Genomic DNA, 12,273 nt, shown 5'->3' with positions numbered 1-12,273 from the left:
ATAGAGCCTGGTGGAACCACTGAGACTATGGCCCCTAGTTGCCCTTCAGGTCTGGAATTGAACCCACACCTGTAGTTTCCAGCCAAACAAAATACCGGCATATGAGTTGAACATTTACCTCAAGTAGATACACTCCTTGGAGAGAACAATCATGGGAGAAAGAAGGGCTGCTTATGCACAGGGAGACAGGTCAGGAAGTAGGAGTGCATGGAGGGATGGACACAGGGAAGAGGTAACTATCGGGAGGAAGTGGGAGGGGAGCTGTTGCATCGTGATAAATTGTGGTCAATGTCATGAGACAAAGTGTATGTGAACTGCTGTATGGAAAGTGAATTTGCTCTGTAAATTTTTACCCAAATCACAATTAAAAGAAAAAAAAAAAGAATATGGCTCATGCTCACCTGCTCTCTTAGGCTGACAGGAGGAGACATACTGACAAGAATCAGTGATGCCCAGGGAGATAGGCCACAGCGGGGCCTGCAACTTCCTCTGATAAAATTGATGCGAGAAATCTTCCTGTCCAGATACCTACAAGGAAAGAGCAGGGTGGAAATGAGGAAACAAAGGTGGGAAAAGAAAGTAACAGCCCATGCTTTGGGACATGCCGACAAATACATGTTCTCACACAATCACACTAAATACATGATACAAGCAAGCCATGTCAGTCTCAGGTGAAGGCTACAAAATAAGGAGCTAATTAAAACCACTATTTTTTTCATGAGAAAACAATGAAATGTCCATGAGACAGGAAAGAGGGGTAAGAGAGTGGGGTGTAAGAGTCAAGGAGAATAAGGCTGATGAACATGTGGGCCCCTAAATTTCACTTCAAAAAATCTACACAATCCTCCACAGGGAACAGCAACTTTCAGGGGCTTTAAAACTTGCAATGGGGAGGGATTCATCCTGATCTTTAGATCATCTGGGTCATCTAGCATCTTAAGTCTGTTATGGGGACACCACAGGGTCAGGCCAAATGGGAAACGCACCAAAACACTTTACCGTGTCTATGTCACCATCCTCGGTCAAAGTCAATGAGCAGCCTGGGGACGGACAGAACGTAGTAGGGGAAACATTCGGCAACATCAGTCATCTGCGTATCTCCAACGTGGGTAGCAAAATTCCCTTTATTTCATTTAACAACAACAAATATTTGAATGCCAACTATGTGTAAGACCCTAGCAAAGTGCTAGGGATACAGCAGCGATAGACACGATCCCTGACCACAAAGGGTATATATTTTCACTACATTCATTGAAAGTGAGAGACCTGGAACTTGATGGTCATTTACTAGCTGCATGATTTTGAGCAAGCTCTCTTGGGTTGGATAACTCCTACTATGAAATAGATAATATCTATGATGTACAATTAAAAATCTTGATAATAGTACCAACTACTGATAAATGACTGCTTACTTTGCACCAGGAACTGGAAAATACTTCACATGCATTACTTTATTTAATTGGGGAGTTGGGTGGGGAGGGACCCTCTGAGGTAGGTCCTAGTATAATATGCTCAATGTACAGATGAGGCAAATAGAGCTTGGAGTTTAAAGAAGTTAAGTAACTTACCCAAGGAGGCAGAGCAGGGATTTGAACTCAGGACTGTCTGGTTTCTAAGCGAGTTCTCTTAATCACTATGCCTAACAGTGCCTGTCACATGGTAGGCATTCAGTAAATTCTTGTCCCATTCTCTGAGCTCCTTAATTAAAACTCTTTTAAAGCATGATAGGGAGCTCTGGTAGCATAGTGCCTAAGGCACCTGACTGCTAACCAGAAGGCTGGAGGCTCAAACCCCCAGCCACTCCTCAGAAGGAAGACTGGGCAATCCACTTCTGTAGTGATACTGCCACCCAAGGAGGGGTGGCTATGAGTCGGGGCCGACTAGATGGCACATAACACCAACAAAAAAAAAAGCATGATAATGTGCTTCTCTGGGCACGTGGCAACTAGAGCATTGCTGGCACTTAAGTAACCTCATTAAAGTAAAAGCCCAACCTTCTCTATAATACTTCATTTTGTGTCCTTTCTCCACTTCTGTCTTGCCAAATATTAAGTAGTAAGTTGGATCAGTAAGGACAAAAAGGAAAAAGGAGACTAAATGACATATTAAAAAATCAGCACAAGGTGAATGCCCATCAAGGGGCAAGTAAGTGATGATGAGCCTCTGAGAGATCTGTATTATCAACATTTAGCAGCTAAAAGGCATGAAACAAATCCATATGTATGTTGCTGAGTGGAGAAAAACCAACCTACCAAATGAAACCTATAGTAGTGTATCATGTCTATAAAACACACACACAACAATCGCATATTAGCTGTTGGAAGTAATAGCGTAGTGTTTGAAGGTGTTATGGATTGAATTGTGTCCCCCAAAAATATGTGTTGTAAATCTTAATCTCTATACTTGTGGTTATAATCCCATTTGGGAATAGGCTCTTTGTTATGTTAAAGAGATGATATCAGGGTAGGGCATATTTTAAGCCAATCACCTTTGAATAGAGAAGAGCAGATTAGGCAGCAGGCAGAGATGGGAGGGATGCCACACCACAGGAAGATCACCAAGGAGCCAAGGACTAGAAGCTGAGAAAAGACAAGGACCCTCTCCTACAGCCGACAGAGAGAAAGCTTTCCTCTAGAGCTGGTGCCCTTAATTTGGACTTCTAACCTCCCAAACTGTAAGAAAACACACTTCTTTCTCTGAATCCAACTCTTTGGGTTTTTGTTGTAGCAGCACTAGACAGCTAAGACAGAGCAAGGGGTAAGACTGACTGCCTGGTTACAAATCCTGGCTCTACAACCAGCATAACCTACAGCAAATTATTTAACTTCTCTGTGCTCTGGCTTCCTCACATATAAAATGCAAATGATGGAAACTGTGAAAAGTAAATGAGTGAATACATGTAAAGTGTTAAAATAGTACCTGGCACACAGTAAGTACTTAATGGTTGTTCATTATGATTACAATATCATAGAGACATAGCTATTATTACACATGCCCAGAAAATGATCTGAAAGACCACCACCACACTCAGAAGTTGTAATTGACTCTTAAGGGGAGACAGTAAGGAAATACAGGGGGCTTTTGCCTTTTTTAAATGTTTGGATTCTTATAAGAATGTACTTAAGTATTATTTGTGACTATAAGTAAATTATCAGTAAACACTGAAAGGATTTCAAGATGTCCAAGGTACTCAAGAGCTCCTAACTTTCAGGCTTGGGCACAAGCCATTCAACAGAACAAGCAGCAATGGGAGGGCGCCAGAACAGGTGTAACTGAGGTCCCTGCCACCGTAGCACTGGATGCCAACACTTGAGTTTCTCCCTAGGTTGTCTTCCCACCCCCACGGTGACCTCCCCCATTTCACCTTCCAGGCCGGCATTCCATGGTACTGGAGCTCTCCATCCCTGATGAAGTTGTAGAGTGGTGACTTAGGGACAGAATTCAGGTCCCCACACAAGATGATAGGGCAGTGGCTGCCATCTGACAACCTAGCCACTCTGTCCACTTCGGCCAGGAGAATAGCCATCTGGGCCAACTTGACATCACCTCGGCGTGGGTTGTATAGGATGTGGGTATTTGCCACACACAGGGGGGCCACTGAGACTTGCCCCAGGCCTTCTGGGACTAGCGGCTGCAGCAGCAACACTAAGCCCACATTATCCCGATTGAGGAGCTCCAAGCCAGGCCGGAAGTATTCCACAGGGCTAGCACAGAGCAGACGGAATCTGGTAGGCTTGTAGCAGACAGCACAGCCATCCGTTTTACACCCAGTCCTCCTCTTGTAGAAACAGGTAAAGCCTGCAATGAAAACCCCAGCCAAGGAGTGAGGTCAGAGTTCTTCAAACGGGAATCTCTTTCAACCAGTGGCAACAGCCCAGGCATGTGTGCCTAAAGCATCACTCCTGCTGCTCAGTAAAGGAGTGCCTGCCTGGCCATTTCCCTGGTTCCGCAGAGGTTTCCTTACAGTTGGAACCAGGCAGCTGAGTGGCTGCAAGGAATAGAGGAAGGGAAGGGCATGAACCAATACAACTTGATAGATGACTCTGGAATCAGACAGACTGCAGGTCTGGCATGTGACCTTGAGCAAGTCACATGAATTCTTGGAACCTAGTTCCATATTTATAAAATGGAGATAATACTATTCAGCCTCACAAGGTTAGTTAATTCAAGGATCAAATGGCAATATATGTCAGAGTTGCTTCTAAAAACTGCAGACCTGAACTCTTTCTCACCTACATGAGGAAGAAGCTAGTGCACAGGTCAGACCAAGTTTACTGAGACAAATGATAAAGATGGTGAGTTCAGAAAAGGAGTACACAGGGCTACATGAAGAAAGGCTAGCAAACGGACCAGGAGCTGCATTACCCATCATTCTCAGAGAGGGCTCGAGCTGCTCCCAGTAATGATCTTCCTGGACTTCCTGGAGACACAGGATCTGGGAAAATGACCAGGAAACCAATCACTCCAAAGTACCCGAATGCTGCAGTGTGACTCCCACCCCCCTGGGAGCAGGAAATGAGGCCAAGTGGGAAGCTGTTTGGCTCTCAGAGCAACACTGAAACTCCCTATAGGGCTGACTCTTCCCACAGAACCACTACCAGCAAGAACTGGCCCAGACTTAAGCTGAGGAGAAGCAGACACATATGCTGGCTTTTCCTGCCCCTCAAATCCCTCAAGTCTCAGTGTTGCAGAAAGGTACTGGAAGGTGAGCACCCAGGGAGATGCTTCTCGGCATCTGCCCAAAAGCCATTTATTCCAGGCAGGCATGCTCCAGCCTTATGCAGGGTTCTAACTACAGGAACGGCGATGGGGCTGTTTCTAAGAGGACTGAGAAACAGCCCAGGTACAGCAACAATGCAGGGTGGCAAGTCCCCCTTCACTCACATCAGGGTCCCAGTGCTGGAATTCCTGCATGAGGTTTGCGAAACGATAGTTCCAACTGAGGATGTCTGGGTGGCAATGCAGATAGAGTTCTGAGCTCTGCTGCATCAGGTCCTGGGCCAGGATGTTGTAGGACATCAGAGTAAACTGGAACTGAGGGCTGTCCCCTGCCTCCAGGCCCTGAGCATCAGGCTGGCTGGAGAAATCTTCCCATTCTCTCCACAAGATTTCTGGAAAGGGGTTAGGGGAAGGATTCTATGACAAGCACATGTCATCCAGAGGCCACCCCCACCCCCACTGATCCAGTGATTCTGTGCCCAAAGATCCTTTTTTCCTCCTCCCTGTCACCCATCACTTTGTGGTGATTTGAGCACCACTCTAAGGACATTCTCCACACAGGAAACTCCAGACATTCTAAGGACAGTAAGCTCTGCAAAACCAAAGACAAGCACCATCTCAGCCAGTTCACTACTGTATCCCAGCACCTAACACTGAGTTGATGATGTTCAACAAATATTTATAGACTGACAATCACTTTGATAACTCCCAAGTCTCTGGGAGTCACTGAGATGGACATGGTTAATAGTTACTCTAAAGACATTTTGAGAGTAACCTCAGCCTTGGGTGTTTTCTGACCTCTACACCTATAAAGACCTACAGAGCTAGAAACCATAATATGTCCCAGGATTCCCCACTGCCACTATAGCACAAGACGGTAGAGTGGATTTCAAGTCTACTTGAGCCATAAAATTCTTTCTCCAAATTTTATCTTCTGTGGAAGCCCATTATGTAAGACAAATAAAACTGGAGCTCTGTGGATGAGGCAGAGCTCATATTTCCCCACCCCAGGAAGCCCTTGGACTACCTCCGGAGAAAGAGCAGCACAGAGAATCACAAGTGTGGCCTGGTTTTAGCTCCGCCACTGCCTAGCTGTATGACTTTAAACATGTCCTGCTACTTCACAGCATTGTGATTATTTCATCATCCGTGAGGCTGGATGAGATGACCTCTGAGGACCCTTGGGCTCTGACTCTGCAAGACGCTGTAAGACGCTCAGAAAAAGAGGGCAGCATCACATCTCCCCACCAGACAATGCTCTTCAGTAATGCCCACACACAAGACAACCTGCTGCCCTGGTTCACTGAACTGGTTGTCAGACTCACCATGATACGGTATTTCCACTGGGGGAGGCTGTAACTGCCCCAGGCCCTTAAAGGGCCAGATGGGAGTCTCTTCCTGAGGCATAGGCTCAGGTGCTATACTCCAGGCTACCACTGCAGGGTCGTCTTCCCACTGATCTGCAGCCAGGGCACCCACTGGGAGGACAGCACAGTCTGCATACTGCGGGTCCATCTGCATGGGGACAGCTGCCCACATGGGACCCTCGACCTCTGGCAGTGCCTCCTCTTCTAGCACCTCGGGGAAAGGCTCATCCAGATTCTCCGCTGCCCGCAGGTCACTCAGCTGCCTGCTGGGCCACCTGTCCTCTGAAGCAGCATCCTGTTCTCCAGGGTTATCCATCAGGAGCGCCAGGCTGCTCTGGGCCAGTTCCTTATCTGCAAGGGGACCGTCGCTCACAGTTGAGAGCATCTGACTTGAGCCTTCTTCTCGCCACTGCTGCAGCAGGCCCTCACATTCCTCCTGCTCGGAGCCCCTAGGGGCCAGAGCAAAGTCACCTTCCACCTGGGGGGACAAACTCTTTGCCAGGAGGGCATTTTTTCGACATGTAAAGAAAGCATCTAAAAGGAAAGCCAAAACAAAAGTTATAAGATGGTAGTATCAACCAACCCACACTCTTCTTCTGGCTAGAACACAGTCCCATATGAGCAAGAACCACACCCGCTTCGCTGTATCATCTCTGAGCCTGCCCACCTTAGTGCCTGGAACAACATCATCATCAGAGCAAAGTGTTTACCACTGTTCTAAGCACTTTACAAGTGTTAACTAATTTGTATGGTAGGGAACCTGATAGTGAATGAAAGAATGGCTGTCGTATATTATCTAGGACAGAGATGGTCACATATATCTACACCCCTTTAACTGGAAGTTAAGACTCCTGTTAACATCATCTCTTTGGGTCTAAGAACCAGTTAGTTTCATTAGAACCAGCATTTGACCATGAATCAGGACTGTGGGTCCTGCATGGAAATGAACAAAACCATGTGACCTTAGACAATGCCAGTCAGATAAACTCATTCTTGACTGTAAAATGGGAATAGGAGGAGTCTGTACTAGATAATCTCCAAGAGCTTTTCTAACTCTGTAACAGCCTCCACTCTATGAATGCATTCGGAACAAAAAAGTCAAGTAAACAAGGGTGTCACAAAATCTATTCAATTTACTTCTTGTAAGAAGGCTCTTGAGCTTCCTAAAGCTGTTTATTATACTCACAAAATCTTCACAAACTTCATTATCAACTTTTCATTCACAACACATCAGAGGCTGTAAATTAGAAGGTGCCAGCAACTGACAGCAAGAAGAGACAGCTGTCATCTCTGTTACAGTAGCCACAAATGACAGCCAAAAGGCAAGAAGCAGGCGAAAAAAACTCTAAAATTAGAGCCCTAAACTCCAAGCACAGTATTTCGGTACCAGCAACCAACCCACACATCCTAAAGCACTTATTTCAGCACAGTACAAGTGATATGCACAATGCCAACTCTTCATCAGTAAAGAGGTTCATTTATCAGCTTTTAAAAAAATAATAGTAATAATTGCAAAACGATTCAAATGTCACTGTACGGTTTATGGTCTGTGTGGATTTATGTCCCTCTGATTTATTTCCAGTGGTTTTCAACTGGGGGCAATTCTGCTCCCAGGGAACATTTGGCAATATCTGGAGCCTGTGTTGTGTTTGTCACAACTGCGGGGGCGCTACTGGCATCTAGCGGTCACAGGCTAAGGATGCCGTTACATATCCTACAAAGCGCAGGCACAGCTCCCACAGCAAATGATCTGGCCCAAAATGTCAACAGTGCTGAGGTGGAGACACCCGACTTTGAACCTACGGGCTGGGTGGCTTGGCTTCAACTCCAGGGACCTGCCCCTTGAAACATTCTCTATGAATGCCAGATGCCAGAAGTTCTTCAATTTATAAGCATGAGGTTACAGCTTTTCAAATATAGCAATTGTGGGTTTATTGGTTGCTGGTCAGTTTGTTTTTCAGCTATAAAACCCTTTTATTAAAAAATAAATAAAATTACGAGCCAAATATACAAAGTTAATACAAGCAGAATTTCTCTAATGGGGTGCAAGGGTGGAGGTGGTCCCTCCTCTGAGATCCCTAGAACTCCCTGGAAATCTCTGAACTAGTCTATTTCACTAAGGCTCCCATCATGGACATAGGAAGAGCTCCAGAAATATGGCAACATGATTAAAGGAATATGCTTTAGTTCTCTGAAAACAATCACTCCTGTGGAGTGTCTCATTTCTCCAAAGTATGGATACAAACACATTTCTGAATTCATCGAATGTCTCCTGTATAAACCAGTCGATTCCAACTCACAGCAATTCCCATTGGATTTCCAAGGCTGTACATCTTTATGGAAGTAGACTGCCCCACCTGCATAGCAGCTGGTGGCTTTGAACCACTGCCCTTCTAGTCCACTATGCCACCATAGTAGGCTGAAATATAGTAAGTCCTCAGGTTACCATTATACTTGTCCTTTACTGTTATGTAAATTTGCCCTCATTTTGAAATGACTGTACCAACCCCCACCCCTACTTGCAACAATACTTCCTTACAATCACCTTCACTTGCTGCACTGTAGTTTTTCAATCACTGAAAAGGCTTTGAGCCTTTTCTTGCACTAACCCAATCCAACCCAAACCCACTGCCATGAAGTCAATTTGGACTCATAGTGACCCTACAGGACAGAGTAGAACTGCCCCATAGGGTTTCCAAGGTTGTATATCTTTATCTAGGGGAGAAAGACTGCATTTCTCTCCCCCCTAAACAGCTGGTGGGTTTGAACCACCGACGTTTTGGTTAGTAACCAAATGCCTTAACCACTGCACCACCAGAGCTCCTTCTGCACTAAACTAAAATTGGGTAAGAACCGTATGTACCTGTTCCAACTTTCCTATAAATTCAACTTAAAAAAATACACTTAGGAATGGATCTCGTTGGTAACCCAGGCATGGCCCTGCCCTCTGGGAGCTTGCACTCCAGCGACAGATGGCAAAAAGTAAATAAATAAATTTCTGTGAAATACATAAATTACACACACATAAATTTTGGTAAAATCCTGAAAGGAAAAGAACACAACGCACCGTTGAATGGCTATTTCTAAGAAAGTACTTTTGGGTCCTACCCCCTAAATTGCCAGAGAAAAAAGTTTGAGAGTTCTTCGGGACCTCAAAGAGGAGTGAGTGGTCTCACAGCAGCATTTGGAATCTTAAAGACCTGGAAAGAGGAGTGCGGGCAGATCAGGAAAAAATTAGGGAATAACTTCTCCTCAAGGCCCACTTCACCCCCTCTCTTGATATATGCACAGGAGGTTGCTTCAGCTGAGGTTCAAATGTGTCTGAATTCTGCGTATTTTTCAACTAAAAACTTCACTGAACGCACCGTGCTCACAGATGGCTATGAAAGTGTAGATTAACCCGGGAGAAGGCAGGTTGGTCCAGGGCCGACCGGCTCCACCCAGAGAGAATTCGGGCTTTCGCCTCGGTCCCACGTAACCAACCCTCTGCCACCCACAGGGCAGTGGCTCCGCCCAGAATCTCTCTGCACGCCGAGGGCCACGAAGGGGCGCCCCTGCGCCTTCCCCAGGCCCTCTCACGATAAACCGTGGCTCTACTCCAGCAGGCCACCAGAGTGGTCGGCCAGACCTCAGGAGGTCAGGCGGGCACCTCCGGGCCAGAAGTGAGGGCCGCCTCCCACACCTCGGCACTGCCCGGGGGACTGAGGTCTTGAGGCCCGGAGCGCGGCACGGCGCCCCAGACCCTACGGGGCCCCGCCCAGACGGGCTCCGCCCGGACTCCAGCCCGTCGGACGCGGGGCCCGTACCTGAGAGGGCGCGGAAGAGGCGTGCGGCCGGCAGCAATAGGCAACACAGGCAAGACGCAATCATGGCTGGCCGCCGGCACCGCCTCCCCTCCACACCGCCGCCCGCCCGACCTCCCTCAGTTCGGCCCGCCCAGGCTCCGCCCCTGGGCCGGCCCACGTGGTGCCAACCCCGCGCCGGCAGACCGCTCTTCAACAACAACTTTATTGGGAGCTCAGAGCTGTCGGGGGTGGAGACCGGGTTCCCATGGCAACGGACCTGACCTGGCTGGAGGCCGCGGTCTAAGCGCCTGGGCTTAAAATTTAAGTGCCTCGTTAGAGGCTTCATGTTGTTGTTATGTGCCGTCGAGTCAAACCCGACTCATAGCGACCCCTCCTTGGGCTTCCGAGGCAGTATCACTACGGAAGTAGGATTGCCCAACCTTCCTTCCGAGGAGTGGCTGGTGGGTTTGAACCGCCAGCCGTCTGGTTAGCAGGCAAATGTCTTAGCCACTATGCTACCAGAGCTCCCATAGTATTATCCAAAGGGCACAGCTTTGTTCCCGCATTTGTCACTAACTAGGTGTCCATCTTGAATCCACCTTATAACCTTCTCGCCTCTCATTTTTTTCATATGGAAAATGAGGGGCTGGACTTTCTGCAAGACCCCATCTAACCCTTCTCAGCCCAGAGAGAAGAGTGCGCGCGAATTCTTCCCCATTTTTCCCCTTTCCCTGACTCTACTGTCCTCCAGCTCAAAATCAGTGCGCAAACTGAAACCACACCTTGCCTCAGTGAATAAGATTGTCTCCTTCACCATTCTTTTCCAAATCTGGGGAAAAAGTAAAAATAACGGGGTGTCTTATTGGTAGGAGAGACAAGGGGGGGAAATTCCGGAAAGGTGTGGCGCAGTGGTTAAAAGCGCTCAGCTGCTAACGGAAGGGAACCCACCAGGTTCCTTTCTCTCAGGGCCAGAAAGATAACGGCAGTCCTTTGCGGCAGTTCTACTTTGTGCTATAGGGTCGCTAGGAGTGATACTTCACCCCGAGGACGGTGGGTAGGGATCAAGTCTGGTGTGTTTGGGGATTTTTCATTGAGCTATCTCTCTAGTGTCTAAAACGGTACCAAGATCATTAAAAAAAAAAAAAAAACCTCACTGGCCTAGAGTCGGATGTGACTTGGGTTTCCTAGGCAGTATCACTGTTATTGTTGCGAGTGGGACCCGACTCATAGCATAGCGACCCCTGCCTGCTTGAGTTGCTGAGGCAGTATCACTACGGATAGTAGATTGCCCAACCTTCCTTAGGAGGAGTGGCTGGTGGGTTTGAACCCCCAGCCTTCTGGTTAGCAGTCAAGTGCCTTAGGCACTAGGTTCCCAGAGCTCCTGACAGTATCACTGGGAAGTAGATTGCCTGATCTTCCTTCTCAGGAGTGGCTCATGGGTTTGAACTGCCAGCCTTCTGGTTAGCAGTCAAATGTCTTAGGCACTACACCACCTTTGTTAACTGATTGAACAACGCATACATCACTAAATGAAGGCCAGTTCCTCCATAACTCTGTGCTCAAAAATCTGAGTCTCTTTTCTCCGACTATACACCCTCAGTCTCCTGCCTGAACCATGCTCTGAAGAAAATAGCTCTGTATAATACTCCCTTATTTCATTACCCAGTGTCTGAGCTGTGCAATTTCCAATTTGTGGCTGGAGCCTCGGTTGTTCAGGGAAGCCCTCTGGGGAGTCACCAGATCCAGGGCCAGCTGGGTGCATCATAACACTGAAAAGCTAAAAGGAAAAGGAAGAGTCAGTCTTGTCACCTTCCCATGTGCTATCCTTAGTTCTCTATAGGCAGTATCTACTTCCAGGCAACAACATCTACCCTGTTGGCTGAGATGCGAAGCAGAGGCCCCAGAGGCAATCTGAAGTTTGGGAAACCCCTTAGAAACTAGCCCACAAATGTTACTTCTACCTAAGGATTCCTCAAAGAGCCCTGGTAGCACAGTGGTTAAAAGTAAGGGCTGCGGCAGGAGGACAAATATAGTGTTAGTTCATTATAAAACGTCAAGGAAAGGTTTATATATGGAAGGGAACTTGCTTTGTTGGTTACGAGGGGTGGGAGGGGAGGGCAGAGGAGGGAACACTGCAAAAATAAAAAATAAAATTAAAATTTTTTTTTTTAAAAAAAAAAGCTAAGTTGCCAACTGAAAGGTTGGTGGTTTGCACCCAGCAGCCAGTTCTGTCATAGAAAAGGCCTGGTAATCTGTGCCCATAAAGATTTCAGCCTAGGAAATCCTATGGGACAGTTCTAGCCTATCCTATGTTGTTGTTGTTGTTGTTGTTATGTGCCGTCGAGTCGGCCCCAACTCATAGCAACCCCTCCTTGGGTTTCCGAGGCAGTATCACTACGGAA

General features: G+C 47.1%; 1 protein-coding gene across 1 annotated transcript in view; it reads right to left on the bottom strand.

Annotated features, from left to right (window-relative positions):
- ANGEL1 (angel homolog 1) overlaps positions 1-9,956 on the bottom strand; it is a 30,224-nt gene extending 20,268 nt beyond the window's left edge. The window contains exons 1-6 of the mRNA XM_007941344.2: positions 9,893-9,956; positions 6,045-6,620; positions 4,885-5,111; positions 4,366-4,435; positions 3,365-3,798; positions 402-528 (exon numbers count right to left, since the gene is read on the bottom strand). Of these exons, the coding sequence (XP_007939535.1) occupies positions 402-528; positions 3,365-3,798; positions 4,366-4,435; positions 4,885-5,111; positions 6,045-6,620; positions 9,893-9,956 (1,498 nt within the window). The remainder of the gene's footprint in view (positions 1-401; positions 529-3,364; positions 3,799-4,365; positions 4,436-4,884; positions 5,112-6,044; positions 6,621-9,892) is intronic.
- Positions 9,957-12,273: the final 2,317 nt, after the last annotated feature.

The sequence above is a fragment of the Orycteropus afer genome, unplaced genomic scaffold, assembly GCF_000298275.1.
Source record: "Orycteropus afer afer isolate SDZICR_OR568_19922 unplaced genomic scaffold, OryAfe1.0 scaffold00079, whole genome shotgun sequence".
Lineage (NCBI taxonomy): Eukaryota > Metazoa > Chordata > Mammalia > Tubulidentata > Orycteropodidae > Orycteropus > Orycteropus afer.
This window is presented reverse-complemented; position numbering and strand designations above follow the sequence as displayed.